This window comes from Trifolium pratense, linkage group LG3 (genome assembly GCF_020283565.1).
Source record: "Trifolium pratense cultivar HEN17-A07 linkage group LG3, ARS_RC_1.1, whole genome shotgun sequence".
Lineage (NCBI taxonomy): Eukaryota > Viridiplantae > Streptophyta > Magnoliopsida > Fabales > Fabaceae > Trifolium > Trifolium pratense.
The window spans coordinates 44,255,601-44,274,655 of NC_060061.1; the positions used below are offsets into that span (position 1 = coordinate 44,255,601).

General features: G+C 32.2%; 3 protein-coding genes across 3 annotated transcripts; 1 reads left to right on the forward strand and 2 right to left on the reverse strand.

Moving 5' to 3' along the window:
• The first annotated feature begins 303 nt into the window (after positions 1–303).
• On the forward strand, positions 304–5,656 carry LOC123916324 (indole-3-acetate O-methyltransferase 1-like). Its single transcript, XM_045967760.1, has 4 exons — positions 304–569; positions 1,043–1,459; positions 3,128–3,403; positions 4,816–5,656. The coding sequence occupies exons 1-4, from the start codon at positions 468–470 to the stop codon at positions 5,170–5,172; spliced, it is 1,152 nt and encodes a 383-aa protein (XP_045823716.1). The 5' UTR covers positions 304–467; the 3' UTR covers positions 5,173–5,656.
• A 3,140-nt stretch (positions 5,657–8,796) lies between these two features.
• On the reverse strand, positions 8,797–10,262 carry LOC123915187 (putative F-box/LRR-repeat protein At4g15060). The gene is made up of 3 exons (XM_045966330.1): positions 9,303–10,262; positions 9,114–9,203; positions 8,797–8,868 (listed from the first exon to the last, which is right to left on the reverse strand). The coding sequence occupies exons 1-3, from the start codon at positions 10,260–10,262 to the stop codon at positions 8,797–8,799; spliced, it is 1,122 nt and encodes a 373-aa protein (XP_045822286.1).
• Positions 10,263–15,149: 4,887 nt separating this feature from the next.
• Positions 15,150–18,481, reverse strand: LOC123915188 (F-box/FBD/LRR-repeat protein At1g13780-like). The gene is made up of 3 exons (XM_045966331.1): positions 17,522–18,481; positions 17,253–17,415; positions 15,150–15,331 (listed from the first exon to the last, which is right to left on the reverse strand). Exons 1-3 carry the CDS (start codon positions 18,479–18,481, stop codon positions 15,150–15,152), a joined length of 1,305 nt encoding a protein of 434 aa, XP_045822287.1.
• Positions 18,482–19,055: the final 574 nt, after the last annotated feature.

Sequence of the window (19,055 nt, forward strand, 5' to 3'; positions counted from 1 at the left end):
ATTACTATTAGTTCATAATTATATTTATAATTATAATTATACTTACTTATTTTATTCTTTCAAATTTTTGTGTGTTTTAGTATATTTTTATATTTCTTCAGGTCTCATATATAAGTAAATTTTCATTTTTTATATTCATCTAATAACTCGTGTATTTAATTTATAATATATGTCAGATATATCAGTTATCGAATGAATACAAAAATTGAAAAATTACTTATATATGAGACCGGAGAGTTCTAATGCATTAATGTAATGCATAATAATTGCTTGTATGAATAAAGGGCCCTATAGAATATAGTAGCCAACATATAATTGATTATATAAACTATTCTCCTCCTTTGTCTATATATATAACTCTCTTTGCTCTCATTTTAGCTATCATAGAGACCTTGAAAAAACAACTTAAATATATTGACACATACCTTCTTCCTCTAGTTATTTTTACTTCATCACATCACTTAGTCATGGGTGATAATGTTGTAGTGTCCAATATGAAGCTAGAACGCTTGCTTAGCATGAAAGGTGGTAAAGGAGAGGCTAGCTATGCCAACAATTCTCAAGGACAGGTACCTTATGGTGTTAATTTATGCTTAATTTTTTTATATCATTCCATTGAATCATTCCATCTTCCTCCTTCCCTCTCTCTCTCTCTCTCTCTCTCCCTCTCTCTCTCTCTCAATGGCAAATCCTCCTATGAAAATATAATAGTACCATAATTTTGATGAAATTTTATAGTGTCATTTTTCGAAACAAATTGGTGATACATCGTAATTTTATCAAATTCACTGTCTATTTAAACATGCACGAAATAAAAAAAAAATAGAATTAGTGATCAAAATTAAAAATAGATTAGCATGAAATTTGTCACATAATTTAGTGTGTACAAAGAAAGTAAACATTAATGCATAAAATAACACATGTCTACATGAATACTAATTAAGCATAAATTTTCTAATCAAATATTTTTCAATGCTAAATATCATAAAAATAACACATAAGAATTCACCTAATTAATTTATTGAATATTATTTTTGTGTAGGCCATACATGCAAAGTCAATGCTTCACCTTCTAAAAGAAGCACTAGATGGAGTTGTCCTTCATGACCCTAACATACCATTTGTAGTTGTGGATTTGGGTTGTTCATGTGGAATCAACACTATCAATGTTATGGATGTGATCATAAAACACATGACTAAACGTTATGAAGCATTAGGATTCAATCCACCTGAATTCTCTGCTTTCTTCTCTGATCTTCCAAGTAATGACTTTAATACCCTTTTTCAACTCCTTCCTCCATTAGCCAACTCTGGTGTTAGTATGGAAGAGTGTCTTGCTGCTAACAATCACCGCTCGTACTTTGCTGCTGGTGTCCCCGGCTCTTTTTACCGGAGACTTTTTCCGGCTAGGTCGGTTGATGTTTTTCATTCTGCATTTTCTCTGCATTGGTTATCTCAGGTAATATATCAATTCTTGTTAATATATCAACATCACTCTGTTATTTTTTTCTTTCTTTCTTTCTTTATCTTCTATTGATGTATGTATTTTTAGACCTAACTCGATAATGACACTGATATGTAGATAATAATTTAAGCAAAATAAAGTGATGACCACGCATGCATATCATTGTCATGTTAAAATTGCGCACCCGTCACATGTTAAATATAATACCTATATTTAATGTGAAGTGTCAGTATACGTTTAGTATCACGGTTAGTATGTCAGAATCACAGTAATCTACTGTGATTATTTTTTTGAAAGCTACAAATTAGTGTAGCTTCTGCAAATCACCGTGATTCTGACATATCCATCGTAACACCATTACCAATTATAGGCTTAGTTTTATATAGCTTATAAACAATAATTTGCATATATGAACATTATCTTTATAAACACAATCAACTAAAAATTTATGATGACAATCATATAACTTAAATTATTTAATAAGCAAGAGCTATCTATCTTGTGTTTCTCTTTTATTATTTTAGCATACAATTATGATTAGTTTTACCTAAATACTATAATTTTCTCTAAAAAAAAAGAGGCTATAAATACTTTTCAAGAACTACCCTTTGAAATCATTGACTTTCTATCTTTTCCAAACCTTTGGATTGAGTTTCAACTTGAAGGTATCATACATTTCTCGAAATTTTTGGTTAATAATGATTAAGTTAGTTTGCTAAAACTTTTAAGCATTTTCTTCATTTTATGACTGTCTTATGATCTTATATACACAGCCCTACCCCACCCATCAAAGAATCTATGTAGTTTCTATGCAGTAATTTCTACAACAAAAAACAAGAAATATTTTCCTTTTCCTGAGGATAATAATATGATAATATAGTAATGCATTAGCTTAAAGCCTAATCCATAATTTATGGTAAAAAGTTATGCAACTAATCCATGGTCTATAGAGTACTTGAAAAAACACCTCATTTCAGGGTTAGAGTGACACGTATTGAACTATTTTTTAATTAATGCATGCATAGTAATTAAGTACATACTTTTCTTCACCTCATTATTTACTTAACCAATGTCAATGTGTAACCAAAACATTTCAAGGTGCTTAAGCATATGATTAATATGATTAAGGATTCAATTTTTGGTATATTAGGAATAAAATATTATCATTTGTTTTGCATGTACACTTTGAAATTGCTCTTTAGATCCTATAACAGATAATCCATAAAAACATTTGGTTACCAAAAATTTAGGGTGAGAAGATGATGCCCCAATCCAAAATAGGAAAGATGTTAGAGTTCAATGAACACTTACAAATATATTTACATTTACCTTCCTCTAAAAGTATTAGCAAGACTCGAATACGAAACTTATGATATTTAAGACCTATCTTTTTATCACTGGAGCAGACCTTTGGGGTGATAAATCCATAAATATGAGCATAGAGTATAACATAAAAAGAAAAGATAAACCCCTTTATGCATAATATATTTATTGATCAATATTATACTATAGTATTCGATATTATACTATATTTTATATATGTGACGGTTGCATAATGTATTTAATTATCACCAAAACACAAATCCAATCCAAAAGGGACAAATGCTGAAGTATGTTGAAATGCAATTGAAGTATAAAATTTACTATGGTTTGGTTCCACAGGTACCAGATTCTGTTCAAGACAAAAGGTCAAATGCATACAACAAAGGAAGAGTCTTCATCCATGGTGCTAGTGACATAACAGCAAATGCTTACAAGAAACAATTCCAAACAGATTTGGCAGGTTTTCTTAGCTCAAGATCAATAGAGATGAAAAATAAGGGGTCCATGTTCTTGGTTTGTTTAGGCAGGACCTCAGTGGACCCAACAGACCAAGGTGGGGCTGGTCTCCTCTTTGGGACCCATTTTCAGGATGCTTGGGATGATCTTGTCCAGGAGGTAATAATTGTTCTTATTCACTAACCTTTTTATGAGTGCTTTGTTAATGTGTCAAATAATTTATGTGGCGATAAAAATTGATTTTGATCGAAGTTTGTTTATACAAAAAATTTGACTTTAATATTCAACAATTTCGAGGTTAAAAGTTTGAAATTTTTAAAAGTACTAGAGAATATTAAATTTAGGGATTGTCTGTTGTACCTGTTTCATGCAATAAACAATTTCGACCGTCCAAAAGTGATCAGACGGTCTTAATTGATAAATGTGGATTGAACACAATTTTATTCTCAGTCTTTCATTTTTTATGAGACGATCAAGAATGATTACTGCGTTAATATAGTTACAACATATAATCCTTTCGTGTTTGCTTCAAGAGTAAATTAAACAATAAATTTAAATTAAAAATTATAAATCAAGTTTTATCTTAAAAATCAATTTTGAAGAAGAGTAAATTTTAATCGAAAAGCACCAAATATTAGAAAATTAATTTTAGGCTTTAAAAATGACTTTAGTATATCCAAACATAGTACAAAATGTTTGTCATTGGCAGACAAAAAAAAAGACTTGGGACAAGAACATAAATGATGCATTGTCTTAGGTGTCACATTAATTTGTCACTTCTCTTGGCATGATTGAAAAAGTTGATGTTAGATGTTTGTTGGCCACCACAATTTTTATCAAGCCATCTATTCATTGTCCTACATTATGACAATAGCAATAATTGACTATGCTTGCTGGCAGCCAGACCATAATATTAACCAACAATTAGGTTTTAGATGTTTTGAACAAACAAAATCATCATCATCATGTTTTAAAGCAAAACAAAAAAGAATGTTTTTCATTCATCTCTTATCTATTTTCATCTAATGATTTGGAATTTTGGAGGATAAGGGACCCAAAAGTTATTGTCTTTGGATCTAATCACCGAAACCATGTACTAGTATATCATTCCATGTTAGGCATCCAATACTTTAATTAATAGAGTACATAATATGTTCATAAAATATCTCTATGTAACATGTAAGAAAAGTGTTTTGGTTTAAAAGGGAAATCATCAAAATTGATTTTATCTTTGTCAAACATGATTTTAGTAAAATAAAAAGAGATATTTTAGGCTTTAAATTTATACTGTTTGATCTTGATCTGACGATCTATATATATGACAACTATAGTGTAGTCACTATTTTCTGACCCTACACAACTTCAATTCCTAATATATTGATATAGCATTGGGGGTATACCCCAATGCTATACGTAAACGTGTTGTAAACTTGATATACTGTGGTTTTTTTTTTTTTTTTGATAAAGATATACCGTGTTTTCTTACACATAAGATAAATCTAATATATTTATAAGTATATGAATTATGAACTAAATTCACTAAATTAAATCATATATATACTTGATCACAGGGGTTAATTAGCAATGAGAAGAGAGACAGTTTCAACATTCCAATTTATGCACCAAGCCTACAAGACTTCAAGGAAGTGGTTGAAGCTAATGGTTCATTTTCCATTAACAAACTTGAAGTTTTCAAAGGAGGAAGCCCTCTAGTGGTGAATCAACCAGATGATGCAAGTGAAGTTGGAAGAGCTCTAGCCAACAGTTGTAGGAGTGTTTCTGGTGTTCTTGTTGATGCTCATATTGGTGATAAGCTTAGTGAGGAACTTTTCCTTAGAGTGGCGAAAAGAGCCACAAACCATGGCAAAGAGTTATTAGAGAAGCTTCAGTTCTTTCACATTGTTGCATCCCTTTCTTTTGATCAGTGAAGGAGACATAGAAAAGAGGGTTTGGATTGTGTGACGTGTGACTGCACGTAGTTTGCCACATCTAAGTCATCTAATCAAGATGAGACGGTCTAAATTTCAATACATTTCTTTTAAAAATATTTAAAATATTGAAATTGAAATTTAGAGTACCCTATTTTGGTTGGACTATTCAGTTGTGGTTCACCGTGTAATCTCGTGATTGCACACAACCCAAATCATGAGAAAAGAGCCTTTGAATATTACAAGACAACAAAGAAAAGGTCTTCTTTAGACTTTAGTTTTTTTTTTTTCTTTCTTTATTTTGTGTCTTATTGTTGATCTTAATTAGTAGTTTCTAAACATTAGTGTATGTCTAGATTTTGTGAAAGTTTTATGGATGGAATGGAATGATGTGCCTTCTCTTATGGTTAACAAGCTTGAGTGTTGAAGATATATCCATTTTATGATTAACATGCAATGTGTTTGTGTATTGTAGCAAAACTATTTAATAGCCAAATATTTTAGTTATGTGCACTTAGAATTAAAATGTGCATACATGGATCTTGAAATGTTACCTTCTCTTATATATAAGATAGTTGGCTTTAACTATCCAAATTATTAATGAACCATATCGACAACGTTTTACTAAAAGAAAATGTCGAGTTTAATAACAAAACCTCGTATAGAAATTTAATTGGTAGAATCGATGTTTTCATAATCGAATTGATAATTGAACCGATGAGACTTCCCAATCATTGTTATTAATTCAATAAGTCGAGCTAGATAACTAAAAACTATACAAATAAGTATTGATATTGTTTTGAAAACAAATAATGTACCTCCATAAATAAGTATTGAAAAGCTTGAAAAAAAAGAATTATTGAAAAGGTCAACGAAAAAGAATAGTTAGGAAAAGCAAACACAAATCAATATAGAGAAAAAAACCAACAGATTTTTCAGTTCCTCTCCATGCATCTCCTAGTAAAAATTCTTTTAAAATTGACTCATTATTTCTATGTTGTTAGGCTTATACAAAAAGCTTACTTGCAGAGAAAGATTTATGTCTATTCAACTAACATTTCATATTAAATATACAAGAATATTGTAAGGTTTTGAGTCTTAACATTAGTTGATATATATAATTAAGTTGATTTCGTAGTACTGAGCATATCTAGCTAATCCCTATTGATCACCTAATATGGAGAGGCTAAAAGAATTCATATCAATAACCACTCTACCAAGAAAGGACGCGGATCCCGGCGTTAGCTCTAACACCCAAAATTATTATTATCTTTATTCTGCCTTTAAAATTTCTTTTTCAAAAACGACGTAGAAGATAAAATAAAGTCCTAGACTCAAATCAATTGATTGATAAATTGTTTGTTCGAGATATTACATTCTTCTTCCAAAAATAATACTAATATAATTAATTAGTAAAAGTCGTTTATACAAAACAAATCCTCTTTATAAAAGGTACATTTCCTAATATAAATACATAAGCTACGAAAGACTCAATATACTTAAATACAACCCTTTTTCCCGTGTCACAATCAGAGCGGAGCTTCACCGACGACTCGACATCGATAAACACAAAACCTGTGAATCTGGACCCCTAAAGGTCCAGCACATAACACATAAAAGAGAGTTAGATAACATACTCAAAATCTACAAGTGTAAGTAAACGATACTTAAACACTTCATCACAATTCATGCATATTCATAAATCATAAATATACATCATCATCATCATCATACCAATCATAGTATACGAGAGATTGAAGCCAATAATATTTACAATCATCGGACAATCAACACATAAAACAAGTCTAACACACATGGACAATTACCAACAATTCCAAACACAAGTGTCACATAACAATTATCACACTTAGCAAAATATGTGTCACATACAAATTATCACATAATGTACAGATATTCTAATGCAATCTAATGCTTCAACTTCATGTCATGTCATCCTAGACATATCTAATACATGTGGTACCATCTTCTTTATTAGAGTATCTCACCTCTAATATCCTTCTTTATTGGAATATCCAATATCACATATAATTCACGAAGGCATGTATCTATTTCATGAATTCACTCACAATCAATAGCATTAAGCTCTTCATTTATAATGTGGAACACTATCCAACATTTCGTCTTTTTTTTTTTTTTGGTAAAGACCAACATTTCGTCTTTATTAAGATAACATTATACCTTAATATCCTTCTTTATTAGAATATCATAATTCTAATATGTTTCTTTATTAAGTTGATTAATACCTTATATACTTCTTTGATATTCAAAAAAACATCATCAACACATCATTATAGCATACAATGCATTTACTCACATTTTAACACAATACTAATAATATAAGAAAACTATATTAAGCATGCATCATCTCACAAAATAAACTTCGGAATCGGAATCTACGCGAAAACTGAGTAAAATAGGTCCCGGGGGCAAAAATTGTTAAAAGTCAACACAGGTCAACGAAAGTCAATGCAGGTTGACAGCTGACCTGAAACCTGTGCATGATGCGCCCAAAACTGGCGCATGGTGCGCCAATGGCAGAGGCAAAACCCAGTTCTGTGCATGGTGCGCCAGAACCTTCACATGGTGCGTCAAAAGCATATTTGGATCCAGTTTCTGCGCGTGGTGTGCCAGAAATCTGCGCATGGTGCGCCAATTGCAGATCCAAACTGAGAAACGTGATTTTGAGCATAAAAGCACTTATTTTGACCTCAGAATCACTTATTTCACTCCCACAACATATACCAAGCATATACTACGTCTATACATGTTCAAAAACACTTATAAGCAACTTATTAACATCAACAATCACTTATATCATGGATTTTGACACATTTATAAACAAACTTCATAAACAATAAGTTCTTAACAAAACATCTACAAATTCCTCTTTTAAACCCCATCAATTTGTTCATACAACATGGTAAGAGCATAATAACCGTGTTATGAACATTAGATTTCATTTTCTTTAAGAAAAGTTCACCCAAACCAAAACAAAAATGGGGTGGAGAAAGTTCGGGTACGGAGAAATCGACATTCTCCCCTTTCTCGAGTCACCAACGAATATGAAATATACTCTCTTACCTTCACCGACGAAAATCTCGAAGAATTGCTCTTGGATCTTCACTTTCCCTCTTGCCCTAGCTCACCAATTCTCTTCCTTCTCTCTAAACTACAAGACTAAGAGAAAAAAAATGAGTTTTCTCTCTCTACCTTGCCCTATATGGACGCCACTCACATGCCAAGGCCCATTGGGCTTAAGGCCCAATAACACAGTCCAATCTCTCGTTAACTCTCACTACTCGCTTAATAACTAAAAGATTCGATAACTAATTTAAAGTTACTAAACTTATTTAAATGTCACGTCATTAAAACATTTAAACACATAATGAAAATTGGGTCGTTACATCAGCAGCACCTAATAGTGGCAGTTTTCCCAACATCATATATGGTGAAAAACACTCTACCAAGTTACTACCAAGGCTTGCATAAATCTCACACTAAAACATTTGTTAAGTTGGATAAAGAAAACAATCTCCAAATTCCTATTCCATATAAAATAGAATTTCACAACTAAAATTAAAAGAAAAGATCATGTCAATAAAGTCAGCAATATGAATTTATATCCAAATTCTCATGAAAACACTGTCGAGAATTCCAATGTGCAGTCGTCTCCTCCTGAAATAATAATAATAATAGAATTGTTATTCATTAATAGAAATTAACTATCAATTTTATAAATGTATCTATATAATTTTGAAATTAACTATCTAGAAATAAAATAGAGAAAATAACAACATAAAAATAATAACTTAGTACAAAGAAATAATACAAACATTACCATGAATGACACTCCTTTTTGCATGTGGAGAGTCTTGAAGTAAATAATCCATGGTGTTTGGGTACAAAGAAGTATGACTAACATTCTCTGTCTGCAGTATCAATGTCAAGGACTTCAAATTACCAAAACCACTTGATTCTATATTGGGAAAATTGGGGAATGAAGAAACACACTGCACATATGAATGCACACATTCTTAGTGATTATTTGAAGTAACTAAGAAACGTTAATATGATTTATTTGAAAGGATGTGTACTCTAATTTCAAGTACCTGAAGAACCATCGAAGAAAGTGTCAACGAGCGTACATTGCTAATCATTTTGAACCAATTCTTCAAAATATCCAAAACTTTCGGAGGATATAGATCGCAATAAGTAGTGATGCTTGCTTCTTCAATATATTCCAAGTTATGCTCAAAAATTTGATTATTTTTAGAAGCAAGATAACCCACAAAATTGAAGGCTTTTAAATTTGGAGCAGATATCTGGAATTTAAAAAAGTTACCATCGAACTTGCGAAACCTAATGGTTACACTAGCAAGGTTATCACCAGATATAAAAACCATTTTTGCATCCCCTATTAATTGGCATTGGTCCATGACTAAAGTAATAAGCTTCTTAGATTCTATGAAGGGCTTAACACAATCATTGCCACCACTTGAAGTAATTGCAACATCTCTTAAATGACACTCTACTAACTCTGGAAGGTATATAGTTTCTGGAAGCTTCACCTTCGTCAATCCATTTGTTTCAAATGTAAGGTCAAGACATTTCAGGGAACGAAGGAAAAATATTAAGTTAAAAGGTAGCATATTACTTTTCTGATCACGAAGGAAGGTTCCGACAATGAATTTCTCTACCTTTTTTGATAGTGCAATATTGATCATCTTGCTCAAAATGTTGGAGGGAATATACCCTTGATGCTCAACAACAACACTATGCAGACTAGACTCTTCGCGGTTGTGCAAAACCTTAGACACAAATTTCTTGAATTGTTCTGCACTTCCAAAGTGTTCGCGACTAATTTTCAAAGTAGGAAGACACTTCCAAAGATCCTTCCATCTTTTGGATAGGATACAAGTTTGAACAGCTTGTTTTGTAATCAGAAAATTCATGATGTGTGAAATAACGCCATCGGGCATGGTACTAATAATGTCCAGATCTTGTATTTTATTATGCATCACCATGTTCATCTTAGGCTCCTTCTCCGCAATATCTATGTGCATTGACATCTGATAAAAATAGACTTGTAATGATGAATACTAACATGACATTCAAAGTTTCAAATTTAAGAGCTTAAAATTTAACAAATAAGACGGACCAAGATAGAGAAGGTGGTTACCACTAAATTATCTTAAATTTGTTTAAAAAGAGAATCAACCATCAACAAAATGGGTGTGGCGGATTAAATGAATGAAATCAACAATCGGATGTGGTGAGTAGAAATATAGGTCGTCGTAGAAATTACAATAAAAATAGTCTTCCTATTTAATGTATGAGTAGAAATACAAATTCACCTAGAAATTACAAAAAATAGACTTTCATATTAATATATGAGTAGGATTACCGTGGCTCGAGGGGCCAAGGTGGCCATAGTCCCCCCAACATTTTCAACTTTTTTACACTACAATGCTAATCAATTAGGCATATTAAGAATATATGTGAAGTTTTTATTTACTTCTCTTTACATGCATACACATACTCCCTCCGTCCCATATTATAAGAAAAAAAAAAAAATCATTTTCTCTTGTCCCAAATTATAAGCAAAAACAATTCATTTTTATCATTTTCAAGATTTACTTTTACTTATTCTCATGAAATTTAATGCAAATTACACTTAATTTACTCTCTTCTTTTTCCCATAATCTATAAACAATAAGAATTTTTTTTTACATCTTCCAATTAAACTTATTTCAAGAAAAACACAAAAAGTTATACTTCAAATTATCATATTCACCTTTTCATAATAAGTGTGAAAGTATTTTTTTTTTTTTTTGCTTATAATATGGGACGGAGGGAGTACGTTCTTTTTACTTATAAAAGCCTTCTTTGATCATATAAAAAAATTAGGATAGACACATTAAAATAATGAAAAATTACTCTCATTTTTATCATTGATTTAGGGTTAGGGTTTGCCACCACACAAAGGCTAGGGTCTTAGAGAGCAAAAGGGGATTTCTCTTGGTACAACTCAAGGGGTGGGCGAACTATCTTTGTGGTACACCTTGGGTAGACTAAGTCAAATTGAGTCTCTTGACCACGGGAAAAGATTCAGGATTTGGGTAGAATTATGATTAATTCTTGTAACCCAATTGAGAACTCTTTGGGTAAAGTTACTTATTTGATTCTAGTGGAACGGAGGGGCTGCTCTCTCCCCTAGATTAGGTCATTGTTGGACCGAACTGGGTAAACAAATTATCGGGTTCTTGCTTCTCCTTTATCGTTTTTATCGGTTGTTATTATTATTGCTTATTCCACTTGTTATTGGTTGTCATTCTATTGCTCCACACATCAAGTAATTGTTTGGTGTGATTTTTCAGACGAATTCACAACAATTGACCCCCACTGTTGGGCAATCGGAACAATTTGAAGTGAGCGCCATGGGTTCCAAGTAGGATATCGAGGTACTTTCCGAAAACAATTTGGAATTGTGGAAAGTGAAGATTGAAGGAATTTTAATGTCTGAGATGATGGGTGAAACATGGAGTGTTGTTATCTGGTGCCTCAGAGATAAAGAATTAATGGAGATCGCGAAGATGGTCGACCTGGAGATGCGGTGGTAATAAAACTCGACATCAGCCTGGAGAGGTGGTGTTAAAAATACTCGGGGTTCAATGGAGTATAAGTCTATATGAATTCTAGTGATTATAAACTTTGGATGCTCCTATCACATGTGTTTGAAGAAGGAATACTTTAAAACCCTAGAGCTAGTTGAAGGTGGAGTCGTTCATCTTGGATACGGGAAAGCTTGAAACGTTTGAGGTATGGTTCAATTTATCTTACGAGGTTTGACAATTGTGGGATTCTTTTTCATGATGTGAGGTATGTTGTGGAAATTTGATGCAAAGATAATTGGTTTTACTATTGGTCATGCATCGATTACTAGTGGTGATTCTCATGATATGCTTGAGTTTTGGGACTTCGGTTGGTACTTGTTAGTAACATGAGTTTAGTTGGACTGGTGAAACAAGGTTTACTAGGTGGTGGAACTAAACCGGAATTGTTGGAGACTAACAATGGCATGAAGTATGTTTCAGAGTAGTCGAAGAGGTCTAGCGTGTTACAAGATGGAGATCATGATGTGTATACTTTGGTGGAAACTCAGTTTGAGGTGGAGTCTTCCGATAGTGGGACTAAAGGAAGACGGTCAACATTAGCTCTTGGCTATCTAATGGGAGATAGGGAGGAGAGTGGTATTGTTGGACCAAAGGCGTGTGACCATGGAGACCTTGTGGGTTATGTTTCAATTGTGACTGAAGAAGTGCAAGAACTTGAGAGGATCTTCAGGGAGGCAATTGAAAGCAATGGTGATCAGACTTGGTGACTTGTGAGACTGTTGGAGGTAGTTGGATTCAAGGAGAGTTTGATGTTGCAGCTTGTGGAACCACCTAAAATTTCATGGTTCGAAGGGTGGTGGAGCTTGTTGAGCTATCTAAAATTCTGATGATAGTTGGGAGCAAGCGTTTCTCCAGGGGGTACGGACTTGACCAGTCCGGAGGCTGAAGAGGGTGTGGTGAATCTTGTAGGTGCTACCTAAAATCCTATGATAGTGGCATACAATATCTTCATGAGGACGGAAGGCATTCCGAGGGATGAAGAGTGGGGTACAAATCGAGAAGCTTGGGCTCTAGCAATGGTTGTTGGAAGAAAGTGAAGGTTGGTGTCAACGTCAAGATTCAGGTAGGACTTGGATTGGTGTCTTGAATGAGAGAGTTTAAGGAGGAATTCAACCATCGGTTTAAAGGTGAGGTGGAAAATTCCATTAGGAAAAAAATGCCCTAATTTCACAATTTTAACATTAGTTTCCCCCAATTAGTCCCAAAATGAATTTTCAATTTTAAAGAGTTGTTTTGCCATCCAAATATAATAATTTTCAATTATCTAAGTATATAAATTTATATAAACCAAGTTATTTGAAATATTAATTAGCACACAACCTAAGAATCCATTATGAAAAACTCGATCTACGAACATATCTAATCGATCAATCAACAAATCTTTGAAGCATGATGAAAGCTTAGAGTAAAGAGTTAATGCGGAAACACATACCTTAATAAAATAAAGCTTCACAATTCAAGAGTAGTGAAGAGTAATTGTTCCAGCACTCATAAATTAAATAAAACAACACCTAATTTTTCAAATCAAAGTAAGTTTAAGATTTAATATGTCAATATCGAAAGAGAGCCGAGTGATTATAAATTTACCTCAAATCTTTCACAATGAACAATCTTGATGACGGCGGATGAACAATCTTCGTTTTAAAACCTCTGCAAAACAAAAAAAAAATTATGAAAAGAACCCTAAAAAGGTGTACTACATATGAGATGTGAAATTGGGCCAAAATATGGGCCAGCATGTCTTAGCTACAAATGGATAATTGTATCATATACCCTACATTTATACCTTCACCCATACAAATTAAAGGAATTTCCAATTTTATTCCTTTTATCATTTATTTTAGCCCACAAAATGTTTTCGGTATGTAAACTTTTTTTTCCTAAATTAAATGAATATTCGGATAGGCATAATTGAAACATAAAATGTGTTTTCTGGTAGGCAAAACTTTTTATATACCGGAAACATTAGTTTTGTAGAGATAAAGTCAAATGATAAAAAGCAAAAATTTGAAATTCATTTAGTTTTTAGGGATGAAAATATAAATGTAGATTCTATATAGAGTATAAAATTCATACAAATGAAATAAGGTTGGCCAAATTTTTTATGGTTAAATATCTCCTTACAAAATTAATGAATTTTATTTTTGGTCCTCTCTAAGAAAAAGTATCACCAAATTAAAGAGTAACACATATTATAATATAATTGTAATTTAAATTACTATGTATTAGATAAGAGCAAGGCCCTCAAGTTTCAAAATTTCTTAGTTTTGTTGCTTTCTTTGGTGATACTTGCTTACATAAGTTGTTTTATATGTGTGTAAAAAATGTGTAAATAATTTTTCTTCCGGTTTATTTATTATTTTTATATGATAAACCTCACATGAAAATAAGATAGTTAAAATGTGCATACATGAATCTTGAAATGTTACCTTCTCTTGTATATAAGATAGTTGGCTTTAACTATATCCAAATTATTAGTGATATTGATCAACCATAACTACAATATTTTACTAAAAGCAGCTGCAATGTTGAATTTAATAACAAAACTCTTAGAATAGAGTTTTGAACCTAATTCAACTCTATAAAATCGACTTGTTCAGTTTTGATGTATGAATATAAATTCTTATTGAGTTTTGGTGAATGAATATAAAAGGCAAAAGACCCAATAATAGGTGGCCCAATAGTGAGACTTTTGAATCATTGTTATTGGTTCAATAAATCGATCTAGATAACTAAAAATTATATAAATAAAGTAGTGATATTATTTTTTTAAAAACAATAGTTAGAAAAGCAAACACAAATCAAGATAGAGAAAGAACACCAACTGATTTTTCAGTTCCTCCATGCATCTCATAGTAAAAATTCTTTTAAAATTGAATCATTATTATATTAGGAATTGAGTCATTATTTCTATGATATATATTTCTATGTCTGCTCAAGGATCACATTTCTTATTAAATATACAAGAATAAGAGAAACTATTGTAAGTTTTTGAGTCTTACATTAGTTGATATATGGCTTAAAAAATGTTTTAAATATATGGGTGATACATTACACATATTTGATAAGTGCCAAAAAGTAGTTGAATTATATTATGAATTAAGGTAATTATTAACTTGTTTTGCAAGATTTGTGTATATAAGTCCCCAAGAATTGTACATATATGTTTTGATCTAAATTTGGTTAGTATATCTTAAATCTCAATCATTTTGACAAGTTTTTGTAATTAAAATTGAATTTTTGATGAAGAATTAATGTTTGATCTTGAAGAAGCTCGTTGGGCTAGAGAAAGCTAGAGAAAGCCAGAAATTCTGTTGAATTAGCAGAGAGTTTCTGGCTTAAGCCAAAGAAAGCCAGAAATCTTGTTGAATTGGCAGAGAGTTTCTGGCTTAAGCCAGAGAAAGCTACAGATCCTGTTGAATTGACAGTGACTTTCTGGCTTAAGCCAGGTAAAGCTACAGACCCTGTTGTATTGACAAAACATTTTTGGCTCCAGCCAGAGACAGCCAGAAGAGCTGGGAGGTGACTCAGAGGACACGTGTTAGCAAACCCAGCTATGAAGTAAGGTAGTTGGCTGAGTCAGCTATAGCTGGCTGGGCCAGCTTAAAAATCCAGTTCTACTATAAAAGGCCACCAGATGCAGAAAAATAGAAAATATCATTCCTACCACTCAAATTCGTCTAGGAGAGACCTAGGAGGCAGATTCAAGGGGTTTTGGAGGTGGATACACAACAATAGTTGAGGAATCATCATTGTAATGTTTGTTCATCTCTTTTCTTCTTAATCTTTGTAAAGTTCTCATGAATATGGGTAACTAATTTCTCTTGTTGTTGGGATTAAATGTAAATTACTCTATTAATATGTGTTTATCTTGATCATGGTGGTTATATATATATATATTCTAGTTACAAATCAATATTGATGTTATCCTTGTTGTTATTGTTTTCATCTTTGGATTTGAAATGGTATAGGAATATATGTTTTAATTCTTGCTCTAGGTTAACATCTATTAAAAGCTAAGATCTAGGAATAGACTTTGATTTAATATTCACTTAAAGTATTGGAACTTAATGCTATTGGATCGATTAAGCACCCGAGGGATCGGGGTTTGATAGGTACAATAGATTTCTCGACGTTATATGGGGACGGAAACGTTCGATGAGTAAATACGTGATGATATTGATAAGTATCTTGAATATGTATAACTGATTAAGGGAATATGTATGAATGAGTGATTGACATCTAATCCCAGCAAATTTAATCTCCCTGTCAACTTAATCATCGTTACTACTTTTATGTTTTCGCACGTTTTCGTAATCAAACTTCTTTGAAAACTTTTACTTAAAATTATATTAATTGTTGAAAAACATCGATATCGCATCAGTCCCTGTGAAGACGATAAAAACATACTTACTTTTATACTTCAACGATATTATAAGTTGATTTTGTAGTACTAAGCATATCTAATCACTATTGATCACCCAATATGGAGAGGCTACAAGAATTCATATCAATAAACACTCTACCAAGAAAGGACGCAGATCCTGGCGTCAGCAGCACCTAATAGCGGTAGTTTTCCCAACATCATATATAGTGAAAAACACTCTATCAAGTTAGGAAGGGTTGCATAAATCTCACACTATAACATTTGTTTATAAGTTGGATCAAGAAAATAATCTCCATATTATAAATTTGAATTTCACAACAAAAATTGAAAAGAAAAAATCATGTCATAAAGTCAACAATATAACAATATTGTAGTTAACCACTTTAATGATGTGTTTCGTTTTCTGGAAAGGAACGTAATTTTCCACTTTTTTTCCACAAAACCAAACAAAGCGTAAGTGATCTCAAGATATGAATTCATATCCAAATTCTCATGAAAACACTGTCGAGAATTCCGATGTGTACTCTCCTCCTGAAATAATAATAACAATTAGAATTAGAGCAATGCTATATGATAGAAATTAACTATCAATTTTATAAATGTATCTATATAGTTTTGAAATTAACTATATATTAGAAATAAAATAGAGAAAATAACAACATAAAAATAAGGCTTAACTCTCACATTGGTCCTTGTATGTACGCGCTTTTTTGGTTTTAGTCCATGTATTATATGTTTTTTGTTCATTGGTCTCTTGTTGATTTTTGTCCCTACCGTTAAAAAACGACTGCATTTGTAGCTAACCGGTAGCTAATTAGCTACCAATTAGCTACAAACACAAATGGGAGGGACAAAAATCAACAAGATTTACACATACAGGGACTAAAACACAAAAAAAAATGATACAGGGGCTAAAACCAAAAAAGCACGTACATACAGGGGGGACCAATGTGATATTTAAGCCTAAAAATAATAACTTAGTACAAAGAACACATTACCTTGAATGATTTCTGCATGTGGAGAGTCTTGAAGTAAATAATCCATGATGATTGAGTACAAACAAGTAATAGGTACTCCTTTCTGAAGTATCACTGTCAAGGACTTCAAATTACCAAAACCACTTGATTCTACATTGGGAAAATTGGTGAATGAAGAAACACACTGCACATATTAATGGTTAATGAACACATATTAAGTGATTATTTGAAGTAACTAAGAAATGTTAATATGATTTATTTGAAAGTACATGTAATCTAATTTCAAGTACCTTAAGAACCATCGAAGAAAGTATCAATGAGCGTACATTACTAATCCTTTTGAACCAATTCTTCAAAATATCCAGATCTTCCGGAGAATATAGAGTGCTATAGGCAGTGATGCTTGATACTTCAATAAATTCCAAGTTATGCTCAAAAATTTGATTATTTTTAGAAGCAAGATAACCCGCAAAATTGAACGCTTTTAAATTTGGAGCAGATATCTGGAATTTAAAAAAGTTACCATCGAACTCGCGAAACCTAATGGTTACACTAGCAAGGTTATCACCAGATATAAAAACCATTTTTGCATCCCCTATTAGCTCGCAATGGTCCATGACTAAAGTAATAAGCTTCTTAGATTCTATGAAGGGGTTAACACAATCATTGCCACCACTTGAAGTAATTGCAACATCTCTTAAATGACACTCTACTAACTCTGGAAGGTATATAGTTTCTGGAAGCTTCACCTTCGTCGATCCATTTGTATGAAATGTAAGGTCAAGACATTTCAGGGAACGAAGGAAAAATATTGAGTGAAAAGGTAGCATATTACTTTTCTGATCACGAAGGAAGGTTCCGACAATGAATTTCTCTACCTTTTTTGATAGTGCAATATTGGTCATCTTGCTCAAAATGTTGGAGGGAATATACCCTTGATGCTCAACAACAACACTATGCAGACTAGACTCTTCGCGGTTTTGTAAAACCTTAGACACAAATTTCTTGAATTGTTCTGCACTTCCAAAGTGTTCACGACTAATTTTGAAAGTAGGAAGAGACTTCCAAAGATCCTTCCATCTTTTGGATAGGATACAAGTTTGAACAGCTTGTTTTGTAATCAGAAAATTCATGATGTGTGAAATAACGCCATCGGGCATGGTACTAATAATGTCCAGATCTTGTATTTTATTATGCATCACCATGTTCATCTTAGGCTCCTTCTCCGCAATATCTATGTGCATTGACATCTGATAAAAATAGACTTGTATTGATGAATACTAACATGACATTCAAAGTTTCAAATTTAAGAGCTTAAAATTTAACAAATAAGACGGACCAAGATAGAGAAGGTGGTTAACACTAAATTATCTTAAATTTTTTTAAAAAGAGAATCAACCATCCAACAATTGGGTGTGGCGGATTAAATGAATGAAATCAACAATCGGATGTGGTGAGTAGAAATATAGGTCGTCGTAAAAATTATAATAAAAATAGTCTTCCTATTAATGTATATGTGTTGAGGTTGATTGCAAGGTAAGTCCTACATTGCTAATGAAGGGAAAAAAGGTTAAGAAAATTATATTTGAGAAGTCTCACATTGCTTAGAAGAGTGAAGAGTGGAGGAACTCAATGCTATATAAAGAGACTTCTAAGTTCCTTGTTTCAACACACCAAGCAGTAGCACTTGTAAACACTTTAAGTTTATATTTGTGTCTTTTTTCTTTTCTCTTGTGCTCTTGTTTAAGAGTATTTTGAGATGTAGTTTAAATATATACTTTGGAGAGTGTGGGTGTACTGGGTTCATGGGGTGGTTGAGAGTGA